The sequence below is a fragment of the Cavia porcellus genome, unplaced genomic scaffold (assembly GCF_034190915.1).
Source record: "Cavia porcellus strain 051 isolate PalLab524CR breed Dunkin Hartley unplaced genomic scaffold, mCavPor4.1 scaffold_10, whole genome shotgun sequence".
Classification (NCBI taxonomy): Eukaryota; Metazoa; Chordata; class Mammalia; order Rodentia; family Caviidae; genus Cavia; species Cavia porcellus.
Window position 1 is genome coordinate 68,168,906 of NW_026947493.1, and position 17,577 is coordinate 68,186,482.

Sequence of the window (17,577 nt, forward strand, 5' to 3'; positions counted from 1 at the left end):
TATTTTTAATTAGAATTTCTGCCTTTATCACTTTGGTTTTGACTAAAGATGTTGAGATTTTTCTAAAAGAAATGGATGGAAAATTCCATATGGTCTTAATTGTATTAGGAGAGAGAGTTTAAATACCGAGAATAGGGAGCCTGTGACAGGAGAATTGGGCCAATCTGGGCTACATGGTGAGACAGTGTCTTGGAAACTTAACAAAACAATCATGACAATAACTGATTTATGTTCATATGTTATATTAATATCTAGACAAAATCCCAAAAGAAAATACACCTGAAAAAGCCCCCCAAATTTACACTGTGCTAGACTGAAAAATCTAGGCTGTTAGAGAAAACACCTAGCTTTCTAAGGATCTTACGCCATGCGTACTTTCTCTTAACTTCTAACCCTACTTCCTTTGACACCTTTAATTAATACTTATTGTGAGGTATTATTTTATATGATCATGTCTTTTTCCTTGATAGATTGTAAATGCTTAGAAGTTCTTTGGGGTATGGGGGGCAGTGGTACAGGGTTGAACCCAAGACCTTTCCATTGAGCTGCATTGCCAGCTTTATTTATTTATTTGTTTGGGGAGGGTACCAGGAATTGAACTTGTGACCTTGTGCTTGCCAGTTGGGTGCTTGTGCTGCTGATCTATATCCCTGGCCCTTACCAGCTCTTTTTAAATTTTATTTTGAAGACATGGTTTTGCAAAGTTGCTGAGTTGCCCAAACTGAAGTTGAAGTTGCAGTCTTCTGCTTCAGCCTCCCAGAGTGAGGAGTTGTAGATGTGCAACAGCATACTTGGCTGCAAGTCTCTTTAGGTGTGTTCTGTAGCTTATTTGTAATACACAACCTTGAGTATACCAGATTTTTTGTCTTCTGCAGTACTGGAGATTGAGCCTTGGGGCTCTCTGCCACTGAGCCACACAGCCCCAGCTCTTATTTTTTGAGACAGGGTCTTACTAAGTTTTTGAGACAGTACTCCTGCCTCAGCTACCCTCAGTACTGGTATTACAGGTGTGCACCATTGTGCCTGAGAAATTTTTAAGTATTCTTTGATTACCAGAACAGAGCCATTATATTAGAACCATTTACATTGTATTCTTTTTCCTTGTTTGTGTGAATTGGCATGGCTATTTCATTGCTGTTTTCCATTCTGGAAAGGGGTAGAAAGACAAGACAGTGTTGGGAAGGAACCTTTTCAGATTAATTAGTTCTAAAGTGTCTCAGGTAATCATTTTTTCAGGAGAGATGAGAGTTCATTGGTGGAGTAATAAAGGGTTGATGCTTGGTAACCTCCTGAAATGTGATGAAATTTATATATAGGAGGAGTTCTGATACTATGATATCACAGTGTTTAAAATACGTGTGTGTGTGTGTGTTGTATGTATATATAAAATTTTTTTCCTTTTTAAGACAAGGTGTTACTATGTAGCCCAGCTGGCCTTGAATTTAGGGTGATCCTCTTCCCTCAGTCTCCCAAGTGCTGGGATTACAGTCATGCACTACCATGCCCAGCCAGAGAATATATTTTAAAGTTGTTGGTTACACATTTAATTTTCACAACATTGTGGCCAGTATAACCTGAAAAACCAAAACTTGTATAAAACACCTACATGTGCTGGCTATTATGTAACTGAGTTACAATTTCAGATATTTTGAGTGGAAAAATGTGTAATAAATGTAATGTGTAAAAGCATGGTCTTTAAAAGAGTGTGGTTCATATTATTAAAATTTACCTGAGACTCAAAAGAGAAATAACTTATTTTCCATAAAGCCAAGTCCTTCAAGGCAGTTGGCTTCATTATCACATTTTCTTTTTCAATCTCTTGACACTTCTGTCCCCTGCAGGGATTTAACCCAGTGTATCCCAAAAGCTAAGCAAATACTGTATAGTGAGCACTGTCCCTCGGCCCTTTTTAAATTTTTATTAGGCATAGGGTATTGCTGAGTTGCCTAAACTGACCTTGAATGTGGGATCTTTCTGCCTCAGCCTTTTTAGTAGCTGACAGCCTACCAGGCTCTGTTGGATACTTCTTCACTGTAGAACATACTGTAGAACATAAACTGATTTTAATGGTAGTCAATTACTGTAGTGAAACTTGAAAATAACTTTGTGATATTTTGTACATCATTTTAGTTGCTTTCTCATTGCTGGACAAAATGCCAGACACCCACCAGTTAAGGGAGGCAAGGTTTTGGATGCCACCTGAGGCAGGGTGGTATGGGAGAGGGCTCCATAGCAGAGGAGAAACAGTCCATGGCAGGGCAAGCGGGAAGCAGCGAACCTTCCTTCTCTTTTCATTTTTATTTCATGCAGGCTGTAAGCCTGTCGGTTGGTGCCACCCACACTCAGGGTGGGTCTTACCTCTTCAGTAAGTCCGTTATCCACATGGAGAACTCCTGAGCAAGTCAGTGGACTAGTCCAGTATTTAACACTCATGACCCAGTATCATACCCATGATGTAGTCATTCCCCAACAGTTCCACCTAGGAGCGCATGAGACTGGGGGAACATCTGGATACAAAGCAGAGCACTGTCTTTACCTGGAAAGGGAATTTATATGTTTACTCTATGTACTTGAGAGAGTACCTTTGTGTGTGTGTGTGTGTGTGTGTGTAATAATGTATATCTCTGTGTGTGTATTAATGTTCCTTTAGCATTCCTTCATTCTGGATTCAAGAATAAAAACAATTTTGAATTTTGTCTTTAAGTACATGCAGAAGTATTAAATAAATTGGCATTTTTTATCATTTCAGGTATCTTATGATTTGGGTGCAGCCTATTTTCAACAAGGCTCTACAAATTCAGCCGCCTATGAAAATGCTAGAGAAAAATTTTTTAGAACCAAAGAACTAATGGCAGAGGTAAATACAATAGGCACGTAATATCCTTAAAGCATTTGTATATTTTTTGGCTTTAATTTTTCTTACAATTATTTGGACCGGAGATGTTGCTTAGAGGACACATGTTTGGAAGGTAGAAGGCCCTAGGTTCAGTCCCCAGACCCAGAAAGCCAAACTGAACAGAAAATCCAACCAAAACTGATTACAGTAAAACTAAGTAATTCAAAGGACTAGTTTTTACAAGTATGTGCTGCCATCTGGAAATAAGCCCTTCCCTCATTTTACCTTTTTAGCATTTTTCTTTTTCTTTCCTTTTTAAAAATTTAATTTAATTTAACTAATATAATTTTTTTTTTTGGACTAGGGATTGAACTCATGACCTCTTGTTTGCCAGGTAGACACTTCAGCCACTAAGCTAAATTCCTGGCCCCTTTTAATTTTATGTTAAAGAAAAACCAACAAAACAAAATAGAGTAAAGCCAATCGAAATAATAGTGAAAGTGCTATAGGACTTCAAAACAGGCTTTTTAACATTTTTCTCATTTCTTTTTCTCTGTGTGTGCGTGTGGGCAGACACATTGTAGTTCAAGAAGCCTTGAACTACTGTGGTAGCTGATTTGAATCTCTAGCTCAGGGTGATCTTCCTGCCTCAGCCACCTGAGTGCTAGAATTACAAGAGTGCCCCACTATGCTTTGCAGTAATGTATGTGTTTTGTTTTTTTAGTTTTTAATTTTTTAAAAAATTTTTTGGTGTTTTTGAGAGAGGATCTCACTATGTAGATCAGGCTGGCCTCAAACTCACAGTGGTCCTCCTACATCAGCCTCCTGAGTCCTGGAATTAGAGGAATGCACCAGCATGTCTGCTAGTAATATATTATTTTATTTTTTTGGTACCAGGGAATGAACTCAGCCTTGTGCTTATCAGGCGAGCGCTTGAGCTGCTGAGCTAAATCCCTGGCCTGTAATGTGTGTTTTAAAAGGGAATTTTTTTGTTGTTAATATGATGGTTGAAACATAAATTTACTTTCCCTTAATTCCTGTTAAGGATAAAGTTTTAAGGACCTGGGGATTTTGCTCAGTGGCATAAGCACCTGCCTGGCAAGCATGAAGTTATGAATTGATCTCCAGTACCAAAATAAATAAATAAATAAATAAAATAAACTTTTAAAGATTTGGTTTTGTATTTTTCTTTTTATGATTCAGAGGATAGAATTTTAAAGTGTATAACTCAGCTTTTGTATGCCAAATTCCTGGGAAAATCTCTGCTTCAGTCTTCCCACAGTGGAAATTGAGTACGTGCCCTAGAGGTTTAATTTATTTATTTTTGGGGTGTGCTGGGGCTCTAACCCAGGACCTTGTACACTCTAGGTAAGTGCTCTACCAGTGAGTTGAGCTTTAATCCAAGATCTGTTTAAATCTGTTTGGAATCCTAGTTTTACTTTACCCAACAAGTGTTCATCAACTTTCTAATTTTATGGCATTTTGAGGTGTAATAATTAAAACTTGTGTTTTCAAATGTGTCTTTTAAAAATCTTTTTATAGCAACATTTCTTTTTCTTTTTTTTTTTTTTTTAATCAGTATCGGGGATTGAACTCACGACTGCCTGCTTGCAAGACAGGTGCTTTTGCCACTGAGCTAAATCCCCAGCCCCAATAGCAACATTTCTATATAGTGGAGTGAAGATTGTTTACTATCATTTAAATCTCTTCATAGCATTTGTATTTTAGAATGAATGTCTTAAGCTTCATCTGTGTTTACTTTTTGTTAATGTCCTTTGTCATGCATTTGAATGATACTGATGTCTGTCTTTTTTAAAACTGGCTCATAAACTGTTTTTATTTTTTCAAAAAAATTTTTCTTTTGAGATGGTCTTGCTATGTAGGCTGGCCCACATCAGCCTCCAAACTCATGGTGCTCTCCTGCCTTCCCCCGAGTGCTGGGATTACAGATGTGTGCCACCACACCTGACAGCTCATAAACTTTAAACCAGTAGTTGGCAAAGGATTTTTGTAAAAGGCTAGATAGTAAACATTTTAGGCTTTCACATTCAGTTCTTTTGGATATTGTTTTTGGATATTGTTTTTGTTGTTGTTTACTATCCTAAAAATTGCTCTTCACTGGGGAAGCAGAAACAGACCACGGGCTGCATTTGGCTTATGAGCAATAACTTCCAGACCCTATGTCTAAAATGATTGCATTTTTTTTTCCCTATCCCCCCCCCCCCATGATTGCATTTTTAAAAAAATTTTTGTACTTTTATATTGTTGGTACTGGAGATTGAACTCTTGACCTGCTTGAGCTAGCAGTCAGAGTCCCCAGTCTAGTGGTTCATTTTTTATGATTTTTCCAGTTTTGAGGTTTTCATTATTTTTTGAAATTGCTGAAATACACTAAGCGACTATTATTTACATTACATTAAGGAGTAACATTGTGTAACTCTTACTTTACAGATAGGTTCATTGTCTCTCCATTGTACCATAGATGAGAAGCGGTTAGCTGGCTACTGTCAAGCATGTGATGTTCTCGTACCTTCTTCTGATAGCTCCTCTCAAGCGCTGACTCCGTACAGTCAAGTCCACATTTGTTTGCGATCTGGCAAGTATCAGGTAAGGTATCTGATGAGGGATGCAGTGGTAAAGGTGAAAAGTTTTAGACTCCAGACAAAAATGATACCAAATTCTGGTACCCCCATTTACCAGTTGTGTGATTAATGGCAAGTGACTTAGAATGACAGAATGGTTTAAAAAAATTATGGTAATAATTGTCCCATTTCAGACGAGACTTCTGATAATCAAGTGAAAAGTTAATAATACAGATGTTTATGATTATTGATTTTTTAAATCAGATTTTATTGGTACATTTTATGTATACATAATGATCACATTCATGATAGAGAATTTGTACCTGTACATGGTACAACTTTTTTTCCCCCATATTCCCCTACCTTCCTGATGTTACCTCTTTCTGAAGGAAATAAATTTGCTCATCTTTAGTCGGTTCTGAAAGAAATTCCATAGGCATGATTTTTAGATTTTAAAACTAAAGTTAGATAGCTTTTAGCTTTATGGAGCCTGAAATCTTGTGTCTATTGTGTTTGTTTTGAAAGTGTGGCCCAGTAACATAGCTTTATTTTATTGATTTATTTATGTTTTTGGTTTTTTTGAGACAGGAGCTCACTATGCAGTTCAGGCTGGCCTTGAACTCACAGAGATCCTCCTGCTTCTGCCTCCTGAGTGCTGGGATTACAGATGTGTACCACCACACCTGGCTCAGTACTTTGTTTTTCTTTGTGGTGCTGTGGATTGAACCCAGAGCTTCAAGAATGCCAAGCAAACTTTCTCCCATTGAGTTGCATCCTAAGCCCATTTTTGGACATTTTAGACATTTGTAGCTGGACATTAGCTGATTGTCTTTGTTTCCAGAAATTCTCTTCCCCATCTCCCCACACTCTGACCCCTTCTTTCTTCCCTTGTTTTCCATTGCCTGAGAAAGAGCTAAGAAAAAGTTTGTGTGTGATAATTTGAGTATTTTGTGATTCATTAAGTTTACTTTTTTTAAGTTTTTTTTTTTTTTTTTTTTTTTTTTTGGTCTTTTTGAGACAGGGTCTTGCTGTGTAGTTCAGGATAGCCTTGAGCTCACTTTGTAACCTTAGCTGGTCTTAAACTTGCAATGATCTCCTGCCTCAGCTTCCCGAGTGCTGGGATTATATAGCATTTTAAACCCTTTAAATTCATTAGAATTTCCAGGTGTGGTGGTACATGCCTGTTATCCCAGCCTTCAGAAGCTGAGGCAGGAAGATTGTTGCAAGTTTGAGGTCAGCCTGGGCTATATAGTGAATTCAAGACCAGCATTAACTAATCCTATCTCAAAAAAAGATAAACTTACTAAAATTGTTTCTTAGCATATATTTTTTAGTTATCTTAGTATTTTTTGAAGTTTGTTTTATAAACCAAACTAGTAAAGTTTCATTTTGTTTTTAAGAGGCTATATGGGCCCTTTTGATAATTTTTACCTCACTCCTAACTTTTGGTTCATGATCTTCAGTTTTTAAGGGATGAATTTTATATGTATGTATTCTAGGAGATAATACAGATTTTCATTGAAGATAATGTCACCTTCAGTTTACCTGTCCAGTTCCGGCAATCAGTACTAAGAGAACTCTTTCAGAAAGCTCAACAGGGGTAAGTTAGTTGGAAAATTACCTTTTGATATTTGAATAAAAAAGCAAATACTGGCTGTGTATTGTGGTGCAAGTCTGTAATCCTACCACTCAGGAGCATGAGTCAGGAGGCTTCCTGTGAATTTAAAGCCATCCTGGACTTTGTAGTACATTCAAGGCCAGGCTGAATTGCAAAGTGAAATTCTTCAAAACAAAACAAAACCACCAAAAAACACAAGTGTTTTCTTATTTCTCAAAAAAACACTTCTAAGTTCAAGTGTTGTCGCATATCTATAATCCTAACACTGGGTGGCTGAAGCAGGAGGGTTGCAAGTTGGAGCCCAACCTGGGCAACCTAACAACTCAGTGAGATCCTGACTCAGAAAGCAAAAAGGAAAACGAAACAAAACTGGCTGAAAATGTAGCTCAATACGAATTTGGGTTCAGTCCCTACTGTTAGGAAAATAAGGAAGGAAGAAAAAGGGGCAGCAAGCGAGTGAGCCCACACCTTCAGATTACCAGTGACTCTACTATGACTTCCACTCCGGTTTTTCAGTCCCCTCTCTCTTTTTTTAATGGTAGTAAAGTTTTATTGAAGGTAGGAAAAGAAACAGGCTCTGAGTTTGGGGCACGTAAAAGTAGGAAAAAAAGTCCACCCCGCAGCAAGAGAGTGGATCATCACGCAAGAGGGAATACAGTGGCCTTTTCTTTGATGTAAGAGAAATTAACATAGGCAGAGGAATCATTGATTTTTCCAGTCTATTTTAAAAGTTCTTGGGTTGAGTGTAGCCGGGCTAGCTGGTGTGTGCGTGTCGGTCCAGCTATTCAGGAGGCTGAGGCCAGTGGATACCAAGTGTGCGGTCAGCCTGAGCAACTTAGCAAGACCCCGTTTCACAGTGAAACAGGGCTGGAGATACAGCTTGGTGATAGAGCACTTGCCAGGCGTGTGTGAGACCCTAACCCTCCACCCCCACACTGATGTTGGGGGTGGTAATTGTGCATAGGAGAATTCCATTGTGTTTGCCTAATTTGTAAATCATTTCTTGGTAAATGTATTTTTTAATCCTAAAATCTTACCTCTCAGGACTAAATGGTTCATCCTGGTGAATTTAGTTTTAAAATACATACCTTTCTTTTATAATGCAAATAACGTGAATCCATTTTGTTTTTTACAGGAATGACGCTCTAGATGAAATTTGTTTTAAAATCTGTGCCTGTAACACAGTCCGTGATATACTGGAAGGTAGAAAAATTAGTGTTCAATTTAACCAACTACTATTTCTTAGACCTAATAAAGAAAAAATTGATTTTCTCCTTGAGGTAAGACATTTTCCCCTTTGATGTGTGCTTTGCCATTAAGCGTGCCGGTGAGCTCGCTCCTCCTTGCCAAATGCAGTGCCGGCTCCTGCCTTTACCTGACTTCCTCCTGTGCTGGTCGTGGTCATTTGCACTCTTGCTTCCCGCCGTGCTCCTCTGCCTGTCTTCCCTTCGGCTCATTTCCAGCTCTTCTCTCCTGTGTTTCTTGTACCTTTTTTAGTGGCTTCTCCTTGCTCCTTCATTAACTTCTTTTGCTCTCTCTTTAGTGTCGTGTTTATAGAACTTTGTGCTTGGCTCATTCATCTCGTGCCATTTGTCATTTTCATCCAAAGCTTCAGTTCCCACCTCAGGCACCTGTTCAGCAGGAACTCAAATCCTCTGGCTAACCTCCCGTGTGAGCGGCAGTCTGTGTTTCTGCCCCATCTCTTTACCTCTGTAACAGTTTTGATGTAATGGGCACTGAGATAAATAGTGAAGCACAAGTAATACCACAAAATTCCAAAAGTACAGCATTGCCAGTGTTCTTGAAGTCCTTCTTGCTTCTGTTCCAAACTCTTCTCCTTCCTCTTGAGGGGAAAAAGACTGGCTTGTCTTTTGCAGAAATCATTTTCTTGTTTGCCTGCATTCCCTGAAAGCATGTTGTTTGTGAACTTCACATAAAGGGAATCATACAGTATGTGTTCTTCATCTTTCCCTAAACTGTACTGTATATGTGAGACTTACTGGAGTTTTGTTTACTTTTTTTCATTACTGTAAAGTGTTAGAACTAAAGGACTATGTAAAGTTTATCCTTATGATGATGAACTTTTGTGTTGCCTGTAGTTTCAGGGTATTTTTTTGTTAGGAATATTTGTACGTATATCCAGGTGTATAATTGTACCACTTCATGTTATGTATCTAGAGAAAGTTTATTTGTAACAATATCAAGGTGGTTTGTACAAACATAAACAGGTGTTTACATGTTAGTATCTTTCCCAACACTTGGTACTGTCTGAAATGCCTGTGTGATGATTAATGGTGTAATTTAATCTTAAGGTTTTCTTTCTTTGGTATTGGGAATTGAACTCAGAATATGCTTGTAGGCACTGCGCCGCTGAGCTATATCCCTGGCCCTTAGGTGTTGTTTTTTTTTTTTTTTTCTTTCTCAAAGCACTTAGATTAAGGCCCTTAGGGTTTTTTAAAAATAGTTCTTTATGTATTCTCTTTTACCAGTTTTAAGTTTTTTGTTTTTATTTTTAATTGAACTTGACTTCGTGCTTCCCAGGCAGGCACTTAAGCCACTGAGCTAAATCCCCAGCCCACCAGTTTTAAGTTGTTGCAGTTTAAGTTGTCAGTTTGACTTTTTACATTACTTTTTCAGAAGCTCTTAATTTTAATATGATCAGACTTAACAGTGGTAATTGTTTCTGGATGTTGTACAAGAAAGCTGTATTTATCCTGAGGTCATGAAGATAGACTTTTAAAGCTTTATTTCATACCCTTTCTTTTGTATTTACATGGTTTTTTTGTATTTTGTTTTTGAGATGTGGTCTCATTGTATAGTTCAGACTAGTCTTGGAAATCACTGTGTAGCCCAGGCTGGCCTCAAACTTGGGGCAGTTCTTCTGCCTCAGCCTCCCAAGTGCTGAGATTACAAGTGTACACTCTCATGCCCAGCTATATTTACACGTTTAAATTGAATAAAAAACTTTCGATTTCTGTGTTCATGTGAAATAAGGAATCAGATGTAATTTTTCTTTCCCAGGTGACTACTCATTTGAATAGCATAATTTATTGAATAGATACCAATTTCTAGGACTGCTTTTGTTCCAAACAAAATATGAGCTTGTTGCTGAGCCTGTGTGTGTATGTGTGTTCACAGAGTGAACCCAGGGCCTTAGTACATGCTTTAGCATATATTGTACCATTGAGCCATGTGCTGAGTCCACCTGAAGGTTTTTTTTTTTTTTTTTTTTTTTTTGTGGTCCTGGGGATTGAACCTAGGGCCTTTGCCTGAGCATCCCCCAGCTCTTTTTAATTTTTAATTTTGAGATGGAGCCTCATAGTCATGAAGTGATTCTCTTGCCTCAGCCCCCCAGAATGCTGGGATAGTAGGCCTGTGGCAACACACCTGACTCCTTCTTGTTCTTTAAGGTTGGATTTGTTATTGTTTTGTTTTGCATTTTTGTGTGTAAATATTAGACTCAGATTGTCAAATTCCAAAAATTAACTTGTTGAAAGTTTGTTTCGCATTGCATGTTAAAACAAATTTGGGTGGGATTTATAAAACTGAGAATGAAGTGGTATAGCTTTTGATTTCTTTTGACGTGTAATGTTTTTCAGAAGTTTTTATTTCCCTATAAATTTTAAATTCTTAAAATTAAGTTTGTTACTACAATTTAGATATATATATAATATTCATATTCATTATAGGGCATTTGTACCTATATATGGTTTGCCTTGAGTAAATTTTAAAGATTTTTAAAAATTTGGTTTTGAAAATGGCTTATGCATTGATACAGAGGTATAATTTAAGGATTTTGTAGATGTCACTTTTGGTAATCTCTTATAAATTTTATTAATAACTTTTCTTTTTAACCATTAATTTTTATTTCCTTGTTCTCTTTATTAAATTTATATTAAATTTTGCACTGCTGGGGATTGAATGTAGGGGATTTGTTACTTGTTCTTCTTTTTTTTTTTTAAATACTAGAGATTGAATAGGCTTTGTGCATGCTAGACAAGTGCTCTTGATGACTGAATGACAACCCCAGTTATTTGTAAAAGTTTTTGATACTGAGACAAAAATTTGAGACTGAGTCTCAGTTGCTCTGTTTGCTGGCTCAAAGTTAGAGTTCTGTTACAGCCTCTCAAGTAGCTGGGATTACAGGCATGTGCCACTGTGCTCAATTTTTCTTATTCTTTATATGCTGTGGCCTCTAGTGCAGTGTTGTGCAAGTGTCAGTGGTGAGCTACACGATCTCACTTCTTCCATATTTCCTGAAAATATCTTGGTCTTGTATTAATTTTTGCTTCAAAAGGCACAGTAGGGCTTACTTTCAGGGAATGTCTTAGTTTTTCATGTACAGCAATCTACATTCTTGTATAGCAATCCACATTTATTCAGACATAGTCATGTTGTCTTCTTCTGGAACATCATTGTAAGTCTCCAAACCCTGAATTCCAGCCTGAGTTTCTTGCAACTATGTTTCCCATAGAACCCCTGGCCGCAGTCTCTCAAGTCCAGTGGAGCTCTCCTTACACAAGGACTTCTCGTCCTACGTGTAGCCTGCTGCTAGCGCATTGGCAGCACAGCTGTCAGCGGTTTCATCCCTGGGATTCTTCACCCAAGTCATGACTTCCTGCAGGCCCTGCTTCACAAAGTTTCCATTAAACCATGTGTAAACTGAAGACTTAGGAGACAGGAGTGGGAACAAAAATGATGACAGTTAAGAATGACGGTCCACACAAGAACATTGAAAAACTGCAGGCACCAGAATTCAGGAAGTGTTTCTTTACTTCACATGAGTTAAATGTTAAATACGGCTGTTGCAACACATAATGTATTGAGTTATGAAGATTGATACGAGAGTCAGTTTCATCACGGATCATGGAGTTACACTGTTTTTGTCTTTTTTCTTGAGTTGATTTTGGAGAGTTATTTTCTAAGGATTTGAATACTTCATTAAAATTTTTAAGTATTAACCTTAGTATTAAAGTTATCTTTTTATGTTTATAGCACTTACAGATATCCACTAGTTCATGTTTTTAAATTTTTTAAAACTGAAGGTGAAATTCACGTATGATGCATTTTCTTACTGTATGTTAACACTTCTTTCTCTGTTGGCTTCATGACACAGGTACAGTGCATCTCACCGAGTTTCTGTTTGTAGGCTTTCCCATTCAGGACATAGAGAACTTCAGGTTGTTTGCCATTTTTCACAACTATGAATATTGCTCTTAGGAGTGTTCTGATAAATAATATGAGAGGAGGAATCCTAATCTAATGAATAAATTTAGAATAATAGGAATATATGTTTGTAGATAACTGGTATTCCCATAACTAATTTGTGTGTGTGTGTGTGTGTGTGTGTGTGTGTGTGTGTGTTTTTCATTTTTATTGGTACCGGGGATTGAACTCACTACCGCCTGCTTGCAAGGCAGGTGCTTATGCCGCTGAAATAAATCCCCATCCCCCCCATAACTGGTTTTCATTGTTTTGTTTTTGGTACTGGTGATTGAACCCAGGGCTTTTGCATGGAGTTTTTTTTTTTTTTTTTTTTTTGTATTTTGAGACAGAACCTCACTAAGTTGGACTCGAATTTATGATCCTCCTGCCTGAAACCTTTCAAAAGGCTTATGATTATAAGTATATACCACTGTTTTTGGCAGTTTTTGCTTTTTAAATCTTGGTTATCTTCTTAAACTTTGTTTCTGTATTCTTTAGCTATTAATAGCATTGTTTTCATCTCTTATTATTCTGACAAGGAGCTACTGATTTTTTTTTTTTTAATTTTTATGGAGCTACTGATTTCTTTCTTTCTTTTTTTTTTTTTTTTTTCATTTTCTTTTTTGTCTTTTTCGTTTTTATGGGTACCAGGGATCGAACTCATGACTGCCTGCTTGCAAGGCAGGCGCTTATGCCGCTGAGCTAAATCCCCAGCCCCGGAGCTACTGATTTCTAAAGTTTATTACTTCTTTTGATATAGCAGCATACTTTAAAAATTCTGAATGAACCATATAGTATGCTGAATCATATAAATATCTATGGTTATTAAAATTGCTCCCAGGCATTCTGATACACCTATAATCCCAGCACTTGTCTGTAATCCCAGTAATAACATGGAGGCAGAAGGATCAGGAGGCTGAAGCAGGAGTATTGACTTGAGTTTAACACCAATCTGCACTACATAGTGAGACCCTATCTCAAAAAAAAAAAAAAATTGGGGCCAAGGAGTTAGCTCAGCAGCATAAGCACCTTCCTGGCAAGCGTAATGTCATTAGTTTGATTCCTGGTACCATTCAAACAAACAAACAAAAAGACACGATCTATTCCCCCTTTTTTAATGGATTCTTTGTGATCTTATATGTTAAATTACCTAACCAAATTTATGATTAATATAAGGTTGAAGTAGTAAAATTCAGTTTTTAAATCAAAAGTTTCAAGTATGATCTACATTTTTCAAAGTATCCATATCCTAATGAAAATTATTCAATTTTCTAGGTATGTTCAAGATCAGTAAATTTAGAAAAAGCTTCAGAATCTTTGAAAGGAAACATGGCTGCTTTTCTAAAGTAAGTATCTTTCTTTTAATAAACTCCTGTGAGAAAAGTGTTGTTTATTAGCTGTCCCTTTTATATTTGTCCTGCATATCTTATACCCAGCCAGTAACTTATATTTGAGAAACAGTTAAGGTTTAATTGAAATTTGAATAGCCACATGAAGCATTAGAATTATACAGTTACCTTTGTTTTGTATATTGTATCATTCACTGTCTTAGTTACTTTTTACTGGTCACTGAGACAAAATACCTGATGGTCAAATTTGGGAAAGTAAAGGTTTATTTCTTACAGTTTTTGGAGATTTCAGCTCGTACTCAGGTGGCTCCAAGGCAGGGTGGCATGGCGGGGGGTGCAGTTTATGGCGGCTATAAACAGCAAGCCAAAACTGGCAAGTGTAAGACACACCTTCTTCCTGCCATTACATCACATCCTGCACTGATGCCATCAATCCAAGCACTGCACAGTGAACCAATCGCAGATGCATAATGTAAACACATGAGGCCTGGGGGCCACCAACATAAACCATGACATTCGCATTAGAATTTGAGATAATAGCTGTGCATGGTGGTGCATGCTTGTAATGCCAGCACTCGGGAGGCTAAGACAGGAGGATCACTATGAGTTTGAGGCCAGCCTGGGATACACAAGGGAGTTCAAGGTTAGTTTGCTCTATATAGCAAGATCCTATCTCAGTGGTTTGTTTTGTTTTGTTTGGTACCAGGCATGGAACTGCCAACCTCACACTTGCCAGGCAGGTGCTTATGCCGTTGAGCTAAATCCCCAGCTTCAAGACCCTATCTCAAAAAAAACCAAACAAACAAAAATTGAAATAATGACTAAAGGAAATTTTATTTTTTTGAGATAGGGTCTTGCTGTATAATCTAGGCTGACCATGAATTTGGAATGATCCTCTTGCCTCAGCACTGGGATTACAGGTGTGAGCCACTATGCTTCACCATAGGAAATTTTAAAACCAACTCAAAATATTGTTACATAGTTTATGAAATAGTGGATTATTAATGGTTTATGAAATGATGGGTTATTAATAAAAATTGATTGATATGATCTCCCCCAAACTAAATTGTGCACTTTTTGTTTTACAATGTTTCTTACTGTTCTAGGAATGTGTGTTTGGGGCTGGAAGATCTGCAGTATGTTTTCATGATTTCTTCACATGAGCTTTTCATCACTTTGTTGAAAGATGAAGAGCGAAAGCTGCTCGTTGATCAGATGAGGAAGAGATCACCTAGAATAAACCTGTGCATTAACCCTGTCACTTCATTTTATGATATCCCAGGTCAGCTCCCCATGCTAACGCCAAGCTCTTGGCCCATTTTGTCTTTGCATTGAAAACTAACAGGAAGGTTTTCCTGGTATTTGCTTCAGTTTATACTTGTGTCAGTAATTAATAGAAATGTTTGTGTCTGCTGTAGTCAGATTTCTGTAGAGCAGTTAGGTGCTGGGACTCTGCTGAAGCTGTGGTTATTGAAGAGTAAGGTGTAAATACATACAAGACTTTAGCTAGGAAATAGATGAAAGTAAACATACTGCTGATGTGTTCTTGGAGGTAAAAACAAGAAGGCAGGAAGGGATAGGGATGCTGGGACCCAGGAAAGTATGCGTTTCTGCTTCTCAACTGTTCCACGTTGCTGTTCCATGCTGGCTAAACAATTTTTCTTTGGCAATTTCGCCATTTTCTACATGATCAGTTTTAGTGTAGAAGGGTTGCACTCTGGGCCTCACAGGTGCTAGGGAGGCCCCCTATCATGGACAGTAGTACCTACAGCCCCTCCATTTTATTTATTTGCTTATTTTCTCTCATTTTTGCCCTTATTTATAACTCGAAATACAGTGCTGCTTATTAGCAAGAACCATAAACTTCAAAACAATATAGATGAGGCAGAGATTTCCAGTGGTTTAATCAAAGCAGAATTTTACCCTCCCCATATTTTGACCCTCCCTATGCTTAAACTGTTGAACATGGAGTTTTAAAGGAAAGAATGTTAACACACACGAAATGCCAGAAATGAATTAATAACTGTCTGATAGCTGAGCTGTAATTAGAAGTCTTAATGATCATTTCTGGTTCTCTGGGAAGGAAATGCCTCTTCCCTTTTTTTCTCCCTTCAAAAAAAACCACAACTTTGTTTTTATTTTTTTTCACATTTTTGATATTGATTAAAAAGGTTTTTTTTAATACTGGTTATTGAACTCAGGAGCCTTGTACAGAGCTTGTTACGTGCCCTTCTTTTAAATTTTGTGACAGGGTCTCATTAAATAACTGAACTGCCCAAGCTGGGTTTGAACTTTCAATCCTCCTGCCTCAGCCTCCCAGAGTACTTGGGACTGCTGGTGTGCACTAACAAGCTCTGCTTGAAATTTACATTTTATGTGTGAATCATTACTACCTATCACTTAAAAGTAGGAATCTTTTGTACATGAGTTCTTATATATCCTACCTAGTCTTTCCATGAACCAGTTTCTTACTTTTAATCCTTTTATGCTTAGTGTTCTATTTTTGGAATGGCACATAACAGTGGAACATGAAGTTTTTTGTTTGTTTGTTGCTTTTGTTTTTGTGGGGTTTTTTTAGAGACAGGGTTTAACTATGGAGCTCAGGCTAGCTTTGAACTCACTTAGTCTGGGCTGGCCTTGAACTTGCAGTGATCTTCCTGCCTCAACTCAGTGAGTGCTGGGTTTATAGGCATGCACCACTGTGCCTGGCACATCTTTTTGAATTCTTGTTCCTTGAATTATTTTAGCTAACATGAACTTTATGGAAAAAGTAAAAAAAAGACAACCTTTCACATAAATGTATTCACTTACTACATGCAGAGGTCATACAATTGTATGTTTTCTGAATGAGGATTTACATTATGTTAAATGGGTCAGTTCTTAAGATGATTGCTCCTTCCAACTTACAATACTTAAACAAGTCAACACAGTTTCACTTGTCATTCTTGTATTTACAGATTTGCATTTACCCTTGAATTAAGTCATTATGAAATAAACTCTTCTGGGCATTGTGACGCATGTCTGTAATCCCCAGCACTCTGAAGGCTGAGGCAGGAGGATTACTGTGAATTTAAGACCAGCCTGAACTACATTGTGAGACCTTGTCCTTCCAAAAAGAAAGAAACTCTCTTCCATTTTTTCTTAGCTTCAGCAAGTGTCAACATTGGCCAGTTGGAACATCAGCTTATACTGTCAGTAGATCCCTGGAGGATTCGACAGATTTTAATTGAGTTACATGGTATGACTTCAGAGCGTCAGTTTTGGACAGTGTCTAATAAGGTAAGAAACCCTCTATTTAGTGGAAGTTGTCTTTCTTTTCTAGTATGATTTGAAGGAAGAGGTTTTCTTTGTCCTTTTTGAGAATAAGAATTTCCTTTTAGTTAATTTTGGGACCTTCACGTGACCGTAATTGTACTTTTTTTTTTTTTTTGTCTTTTTCCTTTTTATCGGTACCGGGGATCGAACTCACAACTGCCTGTTTGCAAGGCAGGCGCTTATACCACTGAGCTAAACCCCTAGCCCCCGTAATTGTACTTTAACATACACTGACAAAAAACGAAAATGTCCATGGGGCTGGAGATGTGGCTCAGTGGTAGAGTGCTGGCCTTGCATGCACAGGGCCCTGGGTTTGGTCCCCAGTACCCCAAAAAAGCAAAAAACCAAAAAAGAAAAAAATGTCCAAAGAAAGAAAAGATACTATTAAATTGATAATATCTAAAAATGTGCTGGATATGGTGGTGCATACCTGTAATTCCAGCACTCGGGAGACTGAGGCAAGAGGATTTCCCTGAGTTTGAGGCCAGCCTGGGCTACATAGTGAGTTTAAGACCTGACTGAATTACATAGCAAGACACTGCCTCAAAAACAAAAAACAAAACAAACCACCAACAAAAAAAAGTGGTGAAAGCATCTGTGTGCATTTCTAATAGAGCTGTAGACGTGCATACTGTGCATGACGTCTTTAACTGTCAGTGTGTAATGTGTCCT

General features: G+C 37.6%; 1 protein-coding gene across 2 annotated transcripts in view; it reads left to right on the plus strand.

The window, feature by feature from the left end:
• Ints8 (integrator complex subunit 8) overlaps positions 1 to 17,577 on the plus strand; it is a 55,422-nt gene that overhangs the window by 7,065 nt on the left and 30,780 nt on the right. For both annotated transcript variants that reach the window (XM_003479929.5, XM_013143832.3), the window contains exons 7-13: positions 2,750 to 2,857; positions 5,288 to 5,443; positions 6,918 to 7,018; positions 8,172 to 8,316; positions 13,517 to 13,587; positions 14,697 to 14,872; positions 16,736 to 16,869. In XM_003479929.5, the coding sequence (XP_003479977.1) occupies positions 2,750 to 2,857; positions 5,288 to 5,443; positions 6,918 to 7,018; positions 8,172 to 8,316; positions 13,517 to 13,587; positions 14,697 to 14,872; positions 16,736 to 16,869 (891 nt within the window). The remainder of the gene's footprint in view (positions 1 to 2,749; positions 2,858 to 5,287; positions 5,444 to 6,917; positions 7,019 to 8,171; positions 8,317 to 13,516; positions 13,588 to 14,696; positions 14,873 to 16,735; positions 16,870 to 17,577) is intronic.